Source organism: Podarcis pityusensis (assembly GCF_964106645.2).
Source record: "Podarcis pityusensis genome assembly, chromosome: 13".
NCBI lineage: Eukaryota > Metazoa > Chordata > Lepidosauria > Squamata > Lacertidae > Podarcis > Podarcis pityusensis.
The window spans coordinates 26,267,280-26,281,363 of NC_138038.1; the positions used below are offsets into that span (position 1 = coordinate 26,267,280).

General features: G+C 46.4%; 1 protein-coding gene across 7 annotated transcripts in view; it reads right to left on the reverse strand.

The window, feature by feature from the left end:
• Positions 1-14,084, reverse strand: part of GRB7 (growth factor receptor bound protein 7) — an 83,688-nt gene that overhangs the window by 15,148 nt on the left and 54,456 nt on the right. For 6 of the 7 annotated variants that reach the window (XM_080978299.1, XM_080978298.1, XM_080978295.1 and 3 more), the window contains 2 exons: positions 8,110-8,305; positions 6,116-6,263 (listed from right to left, as the gene is read on the reverse strand). In XM_080978299.1, coding sequence (XP_080834425.1) covers positions 6,116-6,263; positions 8,110-8,297 — 336 coding nt within the window. In that variant the 5' untranslated portion in view covers positions 8,298-8,305. Of the gene's footprint in view, positions 1-6,115; positions 6,264-8,109; positions 8,306-11,215; positions 11,313-14,084 lie in introns of those variants that run through there. The other variant, XM_080978301.1, reaches the window with a different exon arrangement.

Genomic DNA, 14,084 nt, shown 5'->3' on the forward strand with positions numbered 1-14,084 from the left:
CCTAGATGGACCCTTGGTCTGATCCAGGAAGTTGCTTAACAACTATTAAAAGATAAATTATTTAAATAGTTGTTAAGCACACCCTTAGTGGATGGATTTTCACAGACGGCAAGAGTACATGCAATATCTCTGTTCTCAGTTCCTAGAGTCATTTCTATAAGTCAGGTACATTCAGTATGAGACACTGCTGTCACAGACATGGTGAGGTTTGTGGGGGGTGGGGAAGGAGTGAATTGGGGAGAGCTATTAAAAGAATTTTGTGCTCACAAATATTTGCCACAGAACCCTTGCATGCTGTAGAGTAGGAGTGGGGAACCGGGAACTCCTGAAGCATCTGCTTTTGGCTACTATTGGAAACAGGATACTGACCTCCTTTGACAGCAATGATCTTACTTTCTTAGTCAGCTGGAGATTATCTCTCCTTAACCCAACTATTCCACAAGAGGGAGCAAACCAATTGCTCAAGTAAGACAACAATCATATTGTTGTGAGTCTGGATCCAGCATGTGCTAAAAGTAAACGAAGGCTTCCCATTCTTGGAATAGCCAAGTCAGCCTCCTAGGCAGATGATAGCCTGGGTGACGGGCCATTAAGGAGAACACAGGAAGGGGCTCTGTGGGAGATGGCAAATGGGCAGGGGACGCCTCCTTCAACTCCAGGCAGTTAGAAGGAAAAAGCCAGCATTGAGAGCAGAGAGTTGCAGTGTTGAGAGATAGAAGCAAAGCAGCAAGCTGGAAAGCAAGAGATAAAAAAAAAGTCTGAATCCAAGCCTGTGGCTATGGGAGAAACAATACCCTTTTGGGGTGTTAATGCCGTGAACCCCTCCATGGTAGGCTCAGGTTGTATATATGAGTGTGTAAATAAACCATATATCCTAAAGACACCACAGTCTCTGCTGTGCCTCATTCTGAAGGAAGCACGAACCCCGGGGAAGTGCCTGAAACCCCCACTCAGAGATTGGGGTGGCGTGTGACAAGATCACAGGGCTCTGTGCTACATTTATTAAATGAGAGTTATCGGAGCTGTGCCACATCCTGTCTATTGAAATACAGCCCAACTCTCTATTCCAGGCATGGTTATCTAATGGTGAAGGGAAAATGCACTCTGCACATCTTAAATACATTTTCTCCATTACTATTGCTTCATAAATACGTGCTATTCAAAATAAGCCTCCTCTTCTATTATTAGGCAACAATTGATTCCCCAGACCTTCTGGGGCAGAGGAGTTACATGGCTAGACATCTCTCTGAATCACAGCAGGGTTTGTTGTTTGTTTTAGAGTGGGCACAAACTGTACTTATTGCATTTCTTGGCCGTTTCACATTTGACTCACTGTTTACGATGTCTTTCCTCTATACCTGTGTGTGTATAGACACAGACACACCTGCCGACGCAGGGCAACCCTACATGCACCTGATGAAGCTGACTCCATTGCACCACAATCAACCTGTTAAGCTTTTAAGATGCCCAAAACCTTCTGTTCTTGTTGTTGCAGAATTCGCCTCTTCCTTTTTCTAAGCTCGTTTCATGGGGAAGGTGGCAAATAATGGAATAGCCAACTTTGTTTTTAAATGAAATCTGGTGCTTTTGCTGGCTCCTAACGAAAGGCCCGGGGCTACATGAATATTCATTTAGGTCTAGATTCTGTTCAGAGGTATAGAAACTGGGTCCTCTTTTTGCCTCCATCTAATTCAGGAGCGCAGAACCTCAGTGTCTGAATACGCCCTGGGGGGCCCCACTGCCCTGGTATGAGACAATCCTCTCCGGGCGTCCTCTGGTGTTACGCTCCCCCAGAATGGACATCAATCTTCATTCCGGTGTGCTCAGAGACACAGGTCGGATGACCTGTGCATGCTATTAATCAGCAGAGTTAGCAGTGGCAACTGGAAGCGTGAATGTGAGCATCCTAAGGATTTATTAAGCAATATTTACAGGACAGATCATAATGGCGTCTGCTCTCTTCTTCTTCAGCAGCAGACAGAGAGAGAAAGAAACAAGTACAACAGCACAACATAACGGATGAGATAAGACATAACTTTCGTCTTCAGACTTTCCCAGCTCATGAAAGTAAACTGTGACATGTGACTATCCAGCCACATATCAGCAACGGGAGGAGTGAATTGCTAACACTCAGGCCTGCCAAAATGGGAGATTCCGGGATCCAATCAGAGGCAGGAATGGCTTCTCTAATTCCAGGATGTTGTGGCGGGACGATTGAGGGATATGGGCTTAGGGACCAAAAGCAGCCCCCTAAGCCTCTTTATCTCACTCTTGGGGCTCTCGCAAGGCCACATTCCCTAAGCCCTTGAGCTGAAAAAGGTCCCCTGCCCCTGACCTAAGCCAGAGTGGAAGGGTTTACAAGTCACCACTTGGCTCTTTCCTCCCTTGTTTCAACCAGCCTCCCCGGGCCATGAAAAGGACTTTATTTTTTCCAGTCAATACAGGTCCTCTTCCCACCTGTCGGGGCTGATGCATTGCTGTGACAATAGCTGCAGCCATCCTGATATTTTGGGGACTGGGAGAGGCTACTTGAGGAGAGTACGTGTGCTACTTTCATGCCCCTGCAATATCCCAGTAGACAAATAACATTTGTGAGTGCCTGACTTAAAGGTTCAGCCAACATGTGTAAGCATCACCCACGCAGCAGGACCTTGCTCATGACACAGTGGCTAGCGCAAGAGGGATTTGTGGCCGGGTTGAAGTCGCTATGCCGGCATGCCAACAATGCGAGTGCATGGGCCAAGGGCTCCATTTAAGGAAGGACTCCGCAACCCAGACACTTCTAATAGGACCTATCATCTGTTAGGGCAGCACGTCCCCGAGGGTCAGTTGCTTTCTTTCCAGAAAAAGGAGATAACCCAAGGCCAGACTGACCTGGCTGCTACATTGGAATGGAAACTTGCAACTGAAAGCCATCAATCATGTACAGGAGGAACATGGGAAAGGAGGAGCCAAGCTGGATTTTGGATTAATTTACCATCTAGGCTGGCTCAAACTACGCTGCTTCAATGTTCTGGAGGAATTTCCACAGGCTGAGATGAGACAAGAGTGATTGGGTTTGAAATTTACTATGTATTTTGGAAAGCTGCTTGTTCACTATGCATCTGGGCACCTCTTTTTAAAAAAATTACACAGTGTTAAATCTTACGGCAGCTCTTCGTATCTTGACGCACGCCACTTTTGAGATGGCGGAGGGGGAAAACGGACCTGCTTGGGGAAGACTGTGGGAAAGTAATTGGTCTTTAAACACCTATGCTCTCCCGCCGCTCCCTGACCAGCACCCTGGCTGGGATCCCAGGGGAAGGATTAGGAGGCCCCACCATGAACAGTAGGCACCCCGTCTTCAGATGAAAGGCAAGGGAGTGTTTGTTGTCAATCTCCACTTTAACGGTAATCTCAGGCTGGGCTGCCAGTAAATCTGGAAACTGGCAAAGATTCTGAGAGCCTCCAAAGAGAAGGATGGATGAGAGCTCTTCAGAGAAAAGGCTGGTAATCACTCTTATGGCTCCTCTGAAGATGGCAAGGTTGCAACGGTCCTTTGTGCCTTTCGCAATTCATCCAATAGGAAGCTAATAACTTTTTAAAAGTTATTAATTTGGTCCTGCTCAATTTTATCCTCACAGCAACTGTGTAAAATAGGTTAGATTGAGAGAACGTGAAGGGCCCAAAGTTACCCAGCGAGCTTCCTGGCTGAGCGTGGATTTGAACCCTAGACTCGCAGGTCCTAGCCCAATGCACTAATTGCTACACCATCCTGGCTCTCTCACCCTGGTACAATGGGGTTTGCTCTGAAGGAAGTGGGTATAGATATACAGCTATTATCTTCTATTGGTGTCCACTGATAAATTGCTGCTGCTCTTTTAAGCCTTCTCTTGCTCTACTGCAATTTCATGGTTTTATTATTATTCTTTTGTTGTTCTTTATCATGAGCCGTTGTAAGAGCCCAAGTCTGATCTGGAGGGCAGGATATTAAATCGCATAAATACATAAATTGATTCTTTTTAAAGAAAATGCATCAAGCGCAGGAAAGCCGCGAGATAACACTGAAGCAGTTTGCCTGTTTGTCTTGCTCTCTAGTCTCCTATCAGCTCCTTTGTATACTGTGCACAAAAATGAACATCCATGTTTTCCTCACTGTTGGGTGAAGGTGAAAAGCACCTCTGTTGGCCTTTGATATAAACTGCAAGAGGCATCAGGTGGATTGAAAAACTTGCCAGGCAGCTGGAGACCTCCTGTCCCATAATTACAGGCTCCCGGAGGAGGCCCAGAGGCTAGCCAAACAAAACCTGAAACCTTGGCAACAGTCCCCATGGGAACCAGCCTTGCCCCATCGTGCTCAGTTAGCTCACAAGTCCTCATTTCTAACTCTTACTTTCTGGCTCTTCTTGTCCATAGTTTGGGGGAAAGCAGCAGATCACACCAGACAAGTGTTTGATTCTCAGCTCTTAGAAGAGGCTGAAAAGCCTAATGCAAGGCCAGCTCGCACAGGATTGCTACCCAAAGCAAGAATTAATTTGGCTGCCCCTACCACAGAATCTGGTTGTGTTAAGAATGGGAAGGAAAGGTTGTGTTTCCTCCATTGCGACTCCTTTTCTCTGGAGAGGAAAAATCAGTACCCATGGCCTTGTGGGATATATTCGGGAGAAGAAAAGGCTACACAAATCTGGAGTCCCTAAGGTGGTTGGATGGTGTCTTGTATGCCTCCTCCCGGCAACTCCTACAGCCAAGCTGGTGCCAAATGTATTGCTTTCCTTTCCTTTGCACCACATCAACAAGGCCGAGAGGGAGGCCCTGAACCTACATACACACAGCCTAGGCTTGCAATAAATGGAAATGAAGAGAAGGGGGTGCAATTGAGGAAATGGTGTGAGTGGGGGAGCGACAACAACAACTCTTATACCCTACTGAATGTTTTCCAGCGCAGTCCAGGGTCAGAGTTATCATTAGGCCAACTTAGGCAGCTGGCAAGGGCACAGACCTTGGAGTGGCACAGTACTGACCTTTGAGGGGAACAGTTTTATACAGATTGTTCAAAATGATTTGTGTGTGAAAACATTTACTTTTGCATTTGAGAAAGGTAATCAAAGATTCTCATATTGCTGATTCTTGCAATTCGAAACAACTTTGCCAGTTTCGAGTTATGTGCAGTTTGTTTGTTTTTCTACAAAACATATGTTTTTGAAAACTGAAGTTAGCGATTTTGTGGGATGGGGTGCAAGTAGTTAACCTTGCCTGGCTGAGCCCTACCCTAATGGATTGGAGCAAGAGACAGTGGCAACGGGTTCTTCAACTCTTTCGGTCACCATTAACTCTCTTCATTTTTAGGTTGGGTTTTGTACTGTTTTTGTACTCAAGTCTGTGTATTGAAAGGAACCCCATGGTGGGGAGGAGATGGGGGCACAACGTATCTCTGGGCAAACCTTGCACAGCCTCTGTAAAACCACAAGCCCCTGCCCTTCATCTAAGGTGTTTGCCGTCTCACTGTGGAAAGGAAAACATCCTCTGCACATTCTCAGGGGCCCTCTCATTGATTTCACATGTAGCTAGCTGGCTGTGCAAGCGCCCCACCACCACCAAAAGAGAGAGCTTCTATACCATGCCTTAGCAAACCCTGTTTCAAAATTGTAGTGGTTCTAGGGGTTGCTTGTGCGTAAGCCGGTGCAAACACCTGGCTGTGTTGCCTGAGTGAACCTTTTCTGTCCGGACAGCCACTCACCCGTGGCTGTCTCAATCGCTGGCAGAATCCGTCAGGGGGCGTTTCTTAAACGTCTTCCAGCAAAGAAGCTCTTTGACGCCTAGTCTCCTCCTACTCTCTCTGCACGAAAGCCTTCTGCGCAAGGAGGGCGTAGGCAGCGGAGGACCTCTACTCTCCCCACTGGTCCCCGGCAAGGAGTCATGGGACCGCCTCGCCGCTTCCCCCATCTGCCCCCCTTCTCCACTGGTGCTACGCTGATTCTCTTCCCCAGAAGATGGGCTGCCTCTCCCAATCCCGGGACGCTCTCTGGAATCCCTCTGGATTTTGCTCTCTCCCTCCGGCACTGATGGCAGTTCCCTGACAAAAATGAAGCCCTGTTCTGATCGCCCTCCATCCCGAAAGGTAAATAGGCACACTTACATGAGAACCTCCTTCTCGTGGTGAGCCTGGACCCAAGGAGGAGTTGCTGAGGATGGGTGAGTTGGAGGGGCTGCAGAGTTCTGGGAAAGGGTTTGGGATGGAGGGCAAAGATAAGGCACGCTGCTGCTCCTCCTCCTCTTTCAGCTTTCTAAAGGAAAAAGAAGCACATCAGAAGGATTATCACGCAGGCCTGAAGTGCCGTATCCTCATAAAAGGGGAAAGAGTGAGATTTCTGGGTTAGTGAGTAAAGCCTATTTGTTCATGAGAAAGTCTGAAACCCTTATGTACTTTAGAGATCTAGGGCCAGGGCTAGATCTACAGATATTCAAATTCAGCATCTAGGCAATCCAAATCCTGAATAAACTAAAACAAATCCACCGAATTTGCACGACTGCTCTTTATTTTGCACAAATTGTATTCTGGTTCTGCTGAATATTTTGCACAAATTGTATTCTGGTTCTGCTGATAATGGGCTGCATTAGCCCATCGGATAATGAGCTATGTCTCCTCTCGCCCACAGCCACTTGAGATCTTATTCGGCCACCTTTCTGAGATTTCATAAGGCATTCTACATATACTTAGAAACCTGCTTTTTAAACAAGAAAGCTAACCTTCTCATGAAGCTGAACTGTGCACTCACTACCCCATTTTTTGGCACCTTTTTAACGCGTTCCCAGCCCGCAGCCAAAGATACAGCTGGATATTTCAATTCAGTGTGTCAGATTCAGTCCCCACCCTCACCAGCCTCTGGCACTAAGCACTGCATTTGCTGGGCAAAGGGCCCGAGCCAGCCTCAGAAAAGTCACTCAACTCAGCAATCTTGCTGTGCTCCATCTCACCATGGCACTGGCCCCGCGAGCAGGGAAGGAAGCTAATGATTAACTCCAATGCACGTTGCCTTTTCCTGCCAGTGCATACCACATACAGACAGTTAGTCCGAAATCTGTCTGGCACAGCACGCCAGACTTTTTATGCGTGCACAGCTGTGATGGAGCATGAAAGACTGCATGTCAACAGTGCTGTGGAGGTATCCTCTATGAGACAAGGCTTGGGAGGTACATAAGGAGAGGCTGCTGAATCAGAGTAATGCCCATCTCGGCATCCAATTCTCGCAGCGGCCATCTTAGAGAAGCTGCTCAGAGTGGCTTTTGTGTGATCCCAAGTGGTCTTGCTTCCAGGAACTAGTTAAGCCCAGCTTTCAGCTTCAGAGATGAAATGATGATGGGTTCCTTCAGACTGAGGATAAGAGAGTCTTCCTACTTTCAATCCTGCTCAAATACACACACAAGTAATTCTTATCGAAACCCTCTTGGCTTCTCTCAGAATTTCTCAATGCTTCCCCCGAGGAGAAGCCACCAAACTGACTCTGGATTTTGCTCAGGGCTTCAAATTTCTGGGACAGAATGTCTGACCTAGATTCATCCTATTAAGCTGCTTGTCCACTGCAAGCCTATTCAAGCCCCTCTTTCCTATCATATCACAGGAGGAAGCTCACACTTTGTCTGGAAGCAGTGATCCCCCGCTTCCACTGTGATCACACACAACTAACGAATTTCACCGTGAATGAAATCAGTAATCCATCTTCTTGTTTTGTAGTCTTGCTTTGCAAAGAAAACGGCATGCTGGTTATCTGCACGACTTCTTTCCCTGCTCCTGACTGAGGTGGGAACTGTGCCTCGGAGCACAGTCAGTTTCTTAAAAGAGGAAGGCCAGGTTTCAAGGACTCCTGGAAACTTGTGTCTCCTACTCCTAGACAGGCAGACTGTGACTCCTCAGTAATGAGGGAAATCAACTCAGTTCATGCCCAGAGACCCTTACACCTGTATTTGTCTTGTTCCAGGGCTGAGCGTCAGCTCAGGTTGAGCCATGCACTCTGCGCATGTCCAGAGATAAAAAGAAATCAGCTCAGAACTCCTTCTCATTTTTAAACACAAAATAATCACTGGGGGCGATGGTTGGAGTTTCCCACAATTCCTGGCTCCATCTCCACGTACCTATTGGCTTGGATGAGCAGAGGCTGAGAGCGCTTGACAACATCGCCTCCGGTCAGAAGACTGGCCTGTTCACCGTTGCAGAGAGGATTGCTGTTTGAAAGGGGCCTACTGTGGTCCGATTCCAGGCCATCCTCGTAAACGTTGTCCAAAGTGTTGTTGATGTTGTTTTGGAGAGTTCCCAGGTCCATGTCATTATCTGTAGCAAAGGAGAGGAGACCCCCATGACTTGGCTAAATATCCCTTTGATTTGTTTCATTTTTTGCCTATCCGTCTTTCCACGTTAGGTGAAATCAAGAGCCAGCAAAACATCCAGATTTGACAAGATCCCTAGGTGGAGCTAAACCAAAACAATTAGCAGAGCTTAAGTCTGAACCAGTTTTTCCACAGCTGTTACCCTGGACCTCTTGTATTTATGGTTATATGTACTTGACAGGAGATGTGAAAGTGCACTGTTTGAAACGACACATTGCCGGGCCTCCAAATTTATTCAAAGGAACAAAATTGGAAATTCAGGCAGTGCTGCCTCGTGTGTGTGTGTGTGTGTGTGTGTGTATTGGGGCGGGGCTTCAGACACGGTGGTCCCTGGCAATGGATGACCATTACTCCTCCTTGTGACGGGAGTAATTCCCCTTTGTTGCTGCCACCAGCCCACTCACTTTAGGAGCTGCTGGGCAAGCAAGTGTACCTGGCGAGGAGGAGCAACAGAAACTGTTTGCTGCTCCTTGCTCACTCTCCTGCCCTCTCTTTCAGGGCAGTGGTGGGGACTCAGCAGAGCCACTGCACAGAGGAAGTGGGCAGGTGAGCAAGCAGGAGTGGCCCCTCAGCATCAACGTCAGTGTATGAGTGATTGGTAATGGCGACAGATGTGATGGTGAGTGAGTGAAAGGAGCAGCAAGTAGTAGAGAGATCTGGTGAGTGATGGGCCATTCAGAGGCACGGAGACCTCAGATGCTGCCCCAAAGGGTTGCAACCTGAGCATGTTCTTGTTGTTCCCCATGTCCGGAGTAAAATTTACAATAGGGGAAACCAGAAACATTTTTATTAGGAATTACAGGTACCGCTATACCAAAGGGGCAGAAAAGACTATTCATGTATGGAACAACGGCCGCCTGGATGCTATGAGCTCAGAACTGGAAAGAAGACAAAGTCTCTACCAGAGAAGAATAGCAAACCAAGCTGATGGATTATGCTGAGATGGCAAAACTGACTGGAAAACTCAGAAACCAAGAGGATAAAAACGTTATAAAAGAATGGGAAAATTTTATAAGTTATTTAGGAGACCACTGTAAGCAGATGGAAACAAGAGCAGGATTTGTAGCATAAAAATTATTATGGATAATATGGTTTGATATAAAAATTGGAGTATGGATGAATATGCAGTTTTAGATGTTTAAAATGGGACCCTATGGAGGGGAAGGGGGGAAGTCTCGAGATTCTGAGAATCTCTTTATGCAGATTTGTTTTTACAGTTTTTGTTCATATATATTTTGTATTTGTAAAACAAATAATTTTTTTTTAAAAAAATAATACAATAGGGCAGACTTACCCACCAGGCTAAATTTCTTCCAGTGTCGGAGTATGCAAAATTCCACTTGTTAAATTGCATAATTTGGGATTTTAGACTCAACGAAACTTGTTTGAAAATACTACAATTAAAGATGTACCCCTAGCCTGCTTAGCACCACACATTAAAGGCCAGCCCATCCAAGATGGTATTGATCTATGTTTATGGGAAAATGCACAGGCAAAGACTTTGGCAAGCCTCTAGGGGAATTTACCAGCCCTAGACTTACTCTGGCAGCTTTGCAGCAGCACAGGAAATTGAGCAGTGCACTAGGTTAACCACCCAACTGTTTGACCAAGATTGCAATTAGTCAGTAGTCTGGATGCCTGCCTTGCTTTAGGCAAAGCTCTCATTCTGCCTTCTAATTTCACAGAGCAAGCTCATCTTCCGGATTCTGGACTACCTTGATCAAGTGGTGGAGCACATACAGAACACCCGAGAGTTGATTGCACAGATGACTCAAACACCAATGGAGATGAGGATCCGAATTTCACTTGTTGAATCCCCAGTTCATTTAGATGGTTAACCACAAGCCAAGTTAAGACTCAACACAAAGACTGCATGCTGCCTTAGCTCTGAGGTTTTGGTCCAGCTTCCTCAGAGCTCCTCAGCCGGCTGGTCAGCCCTGCCTAGTTGACCATGTCAAACAGCTACTGGGTCTTTAAAGTGAAAAGGTAGATAGCCTTGGCAGACATTAGCATGGAACATTTTCTTTCTCTTTTCCAGGCACTGAGCCCACTTATAGTCTGGAAGGGAAAACAAAGCCCAGTGTTTAGCCTTATTGTACCACGAGGCTCTCAAGGTGTAAATGGAGACAGCCTGCATAGCTCAGTTGGTTAGAGCGTGGTGTTGATAATGCCAAGGTTGCAGGTTCGGTCCCTGCGTGGGGCAGTTGCATATTCCTGCACTGCAGAGGGTTGGACTAGATGATCCTCAGGATCCCTTCCAAGTCTACAATTCTATAATGCCACTCCTCACAATTGCAGGCAGATGGTAAGTGCCTCAAGCCAGGGGGACCTGTCTTTTCCACCTGACTTCGGCATGACTGCTTTTGAGCAGGAGAGCAGCTGCTACAAAGGGACCAGAAGGTTTAAGAGCAGGGATGGGTAACCTGTGACCATCCAGAGGTTGTTGGACTCCCAATTCCCATTGACCCCAGGACATACACTACGCCTGCTCTCCTCAGAGATGGGAGATCTAGGTTCAAATCACTGCTCAGCAATGAGGCCAACAATCACCTTCCAACTAATTTCTAGCATAGCGCCTAACAACTTCAGTTTTGCATAGCTGCTGCACCTCTTCAGTCAATCAAATGATTTTAAATCAATTTATCCAAGAAATTAATCGAAACACTGCTATGCACAGGAAGCACTATACGGTACACAGGGATTGGGAATTATCAAACAAATTAGGATTATAAATAAATAAAAATACACTGAAAATGGATACCATACAAGCATGTCAATCAATTGATGCAAATGAGATTTCGTCACACGGGGTGAGCAAAGCCTAGAAATATCGCTGAGTGCAGGTACAGCTAACCTTGGAAGCTTTTGCCCAATCTGCATTAGACTGCAATTGAGACTAATCATTGGCATCTCAACCAGCCTAGCTACTGCCAAAGATCTTGTTGCAATAAATCTGCCAGCCTTTCATGTGCCACAAGACTCTTTGTAGGTTGGTTCCTGCCCTGCAAGAGACTCACAAGGGCAGGTGGCAATTGTAGCACCAGGTTCATGGGCAAATTTTCACCTTGTCACCAGTTTCTTACGTGATTCAGACAAGAGATGGATTTTCAAATGATCAGCAATAATAATAATGAAAAAATTCCAGTGCCAGGGTTCCTCCTAACCCTCCTTCCCTCATTTAGCCACCTGCCGCTTCACCTGCCACTTCCTTATCAGAACTGGGCAAAGTGACTCAGGGTTCCTTCCCAGGTCAGAGCATCAATGAAGCCAAAGGTCACTACACAGTTTAGGTGGCGTGGGAAGAAGTGCTAGCGTCTCACAAAGAACAGCTAAAATTATATGACCTGTAAAAAATATGAACAGTCAGCAAAACAGCAGAACTTGATTAATTTAAAATTAGTTTTGATATTCATGGGGGGGGGGTGTAAAAAAAAGGGGGGTATGCAGGGAATTGAAACCTTACTCCCTGGTGATCAGAAATACCCTCTGGGTTTGAGATTTCATCACTTGCTACCCCTACAATTTTGGGCTTATCATTGCAACAGGAAGGACGAGAAACACAATTAACCAAAAGAAGGCACTAAATTTTCCACCTGCTCCCAAATCCAGTGTTTGCAAAGTATGCTTGCAGAATTATGAGATTCCAAGAGGATCACAATACAGTCCATGAAAACTACTAGATAAGATTTTTTTTAAAGAGGCCATATGTGTTACTTCAACTGCCCAAAAAGGGGTTTTCAAACAACAACAACAACCACAATTGGGATAAAAATTGGCACAATTCCTACAGTATGTGAACAGGAAAGTGTCTATTACAAGCCTGTCTCCTAAAAGACACACAAGCAACCTGGCAAAAGATGGAGACTCTGTAGTTTCCTCTGCCCATTACAAAGATGGCGCCTCCAACCCTCAGGCAAAACTTGACCCACCAGGCCTCCCCATATGGCATGCCAGGCCATTTTGTGGGGAGCAACACTTCTCCACACACGACGTTAGGTGTGTGCCACACATCTGGAATTTCCTGGACATAGCTGGAATATGGAAGAAACTGTGTCCGGGTGGAAATAGCTGAAATGTCCAGGGAAATTTGGAATATGGCAACCCTATCCATGGTAAGACGGGACGTGGGTGGCGCTGTGGGTTATACCACAGAGCCTAGGACTTGCTGATCAGAAGGTCGGCGGTTTGAATCCCCATGACGGGGTGAGCTCCCGTTGCTCGGTCCCTGCTCCTGCCAACCTAGCAGTTCGAAAGCACGTCAAAGTGCAAGTAGATAAATAGGTACTGCTCCGGCGGGAAGGTAAATGGCGTTTCTGTGCGCAGCTCTGGTTCGCCAGAAGCGGCTTAGTCATGCTGGCCACATGACCCGGAAGCTGTACGCCGGCTCCCTCGGCCAATAAAGCGAGATGAGCGCCGCAACCCCAGAGTCGGCCACGACTGGACCTAATGGTCAGGGGTCCCTTTACCTTTACCTTTATCCATGGTAAGAGTTTCCAGAGTCCAGAGAGATTTCTGGCCCTCCCCCAAACGAAGCCAAGAGAGGTTCCTTGAAACACACATCTGCCCTCTGTTGAGGTGAAGTCTAGCAAAGAATCCCCATACTCGGAAGCGCCGCCGTACAGTGGATGCCAATACCCAAGCAATGCCTCCGCTCTTCCGTCAGGATGGTGCTCAGCAAAAATACCCTCCTCCTCACAAATAGTTTTCCTGACAAGACTGTGTGGCTCCTCTGTCTCACCTCCTAGTTCACCCCGAGGTGATAAGCCTGACTGGACTGTACCACTTCAGACTGTAGGTGGGGGAAGTTCGCATGACTGAATGCTCCACCACGCAACAAAACTCCCTTCACTGAGAAAATGTGCATGTTGGAGGAAAGGGGCTCTAGCCGGGTGTTCTTCCCAAAGTGCTGTTTTCTTACACGCAGGAGGGCATGGAGGAACATTTAATCATGGGAGGTCCACCCCCCATTCCAGTTTGCAAACTGAAGTAGAAGAAGATAGACACAGGTCCCGCAGTGGGTGAGAATGCTAGGCCTATTTGGAGACCCTGTTGCAGGGTGGAGAAAATATTAATATGTGGCTGCTGCACTTTATAAACACAACTTGCTGGAAAGGCATAATGGGATCACATCGAAGAAACATGATCCTGAAAATAGGACAATCAGGCACCAAGCCTCTCAGAAATAGGACATTGACACTGCATCTTGTTTGTGGGGTTTATATTATCATCTTTCTGACTCTGTATGCTGCTATATCTGAAAATTAATTTAAAAAACATTTTAAAAGCAGGACATTACAGTCTCCCATTACATTATGCAGAAACTTTAGGTGGATCACCAGACGATATTTATTTTATTTATTTCATAAAATTTATATGCTGATTAATTGTAAGGGGGGGACCCTCAAAGTGTTTTTTATACTTTGCTGTGGTTTAGTTAAGACCAGAGCAGGTTGCGGGAAGTTAATGAGAAAGCTGGAGATGTGTTAATAATGCCCAAATGTCTCTGTAGGAGGTGCAAAAAGATTCATGATTCACAGGGTTTGTGAACTAAGAAGATTCTGGGCAATGTAATTCTCACCAGACTGATGTCTGCAGCTGGGGAAGGAGAGACAGAGGTTCAAGACCTCTCAGCGCCTGCCAAAATGTAAATACACTAAATAGTCATCGTTATAGCATGCCACATCCTGACAGGTTGGAATTTTATTTTTTTTAAAAAAGAACCT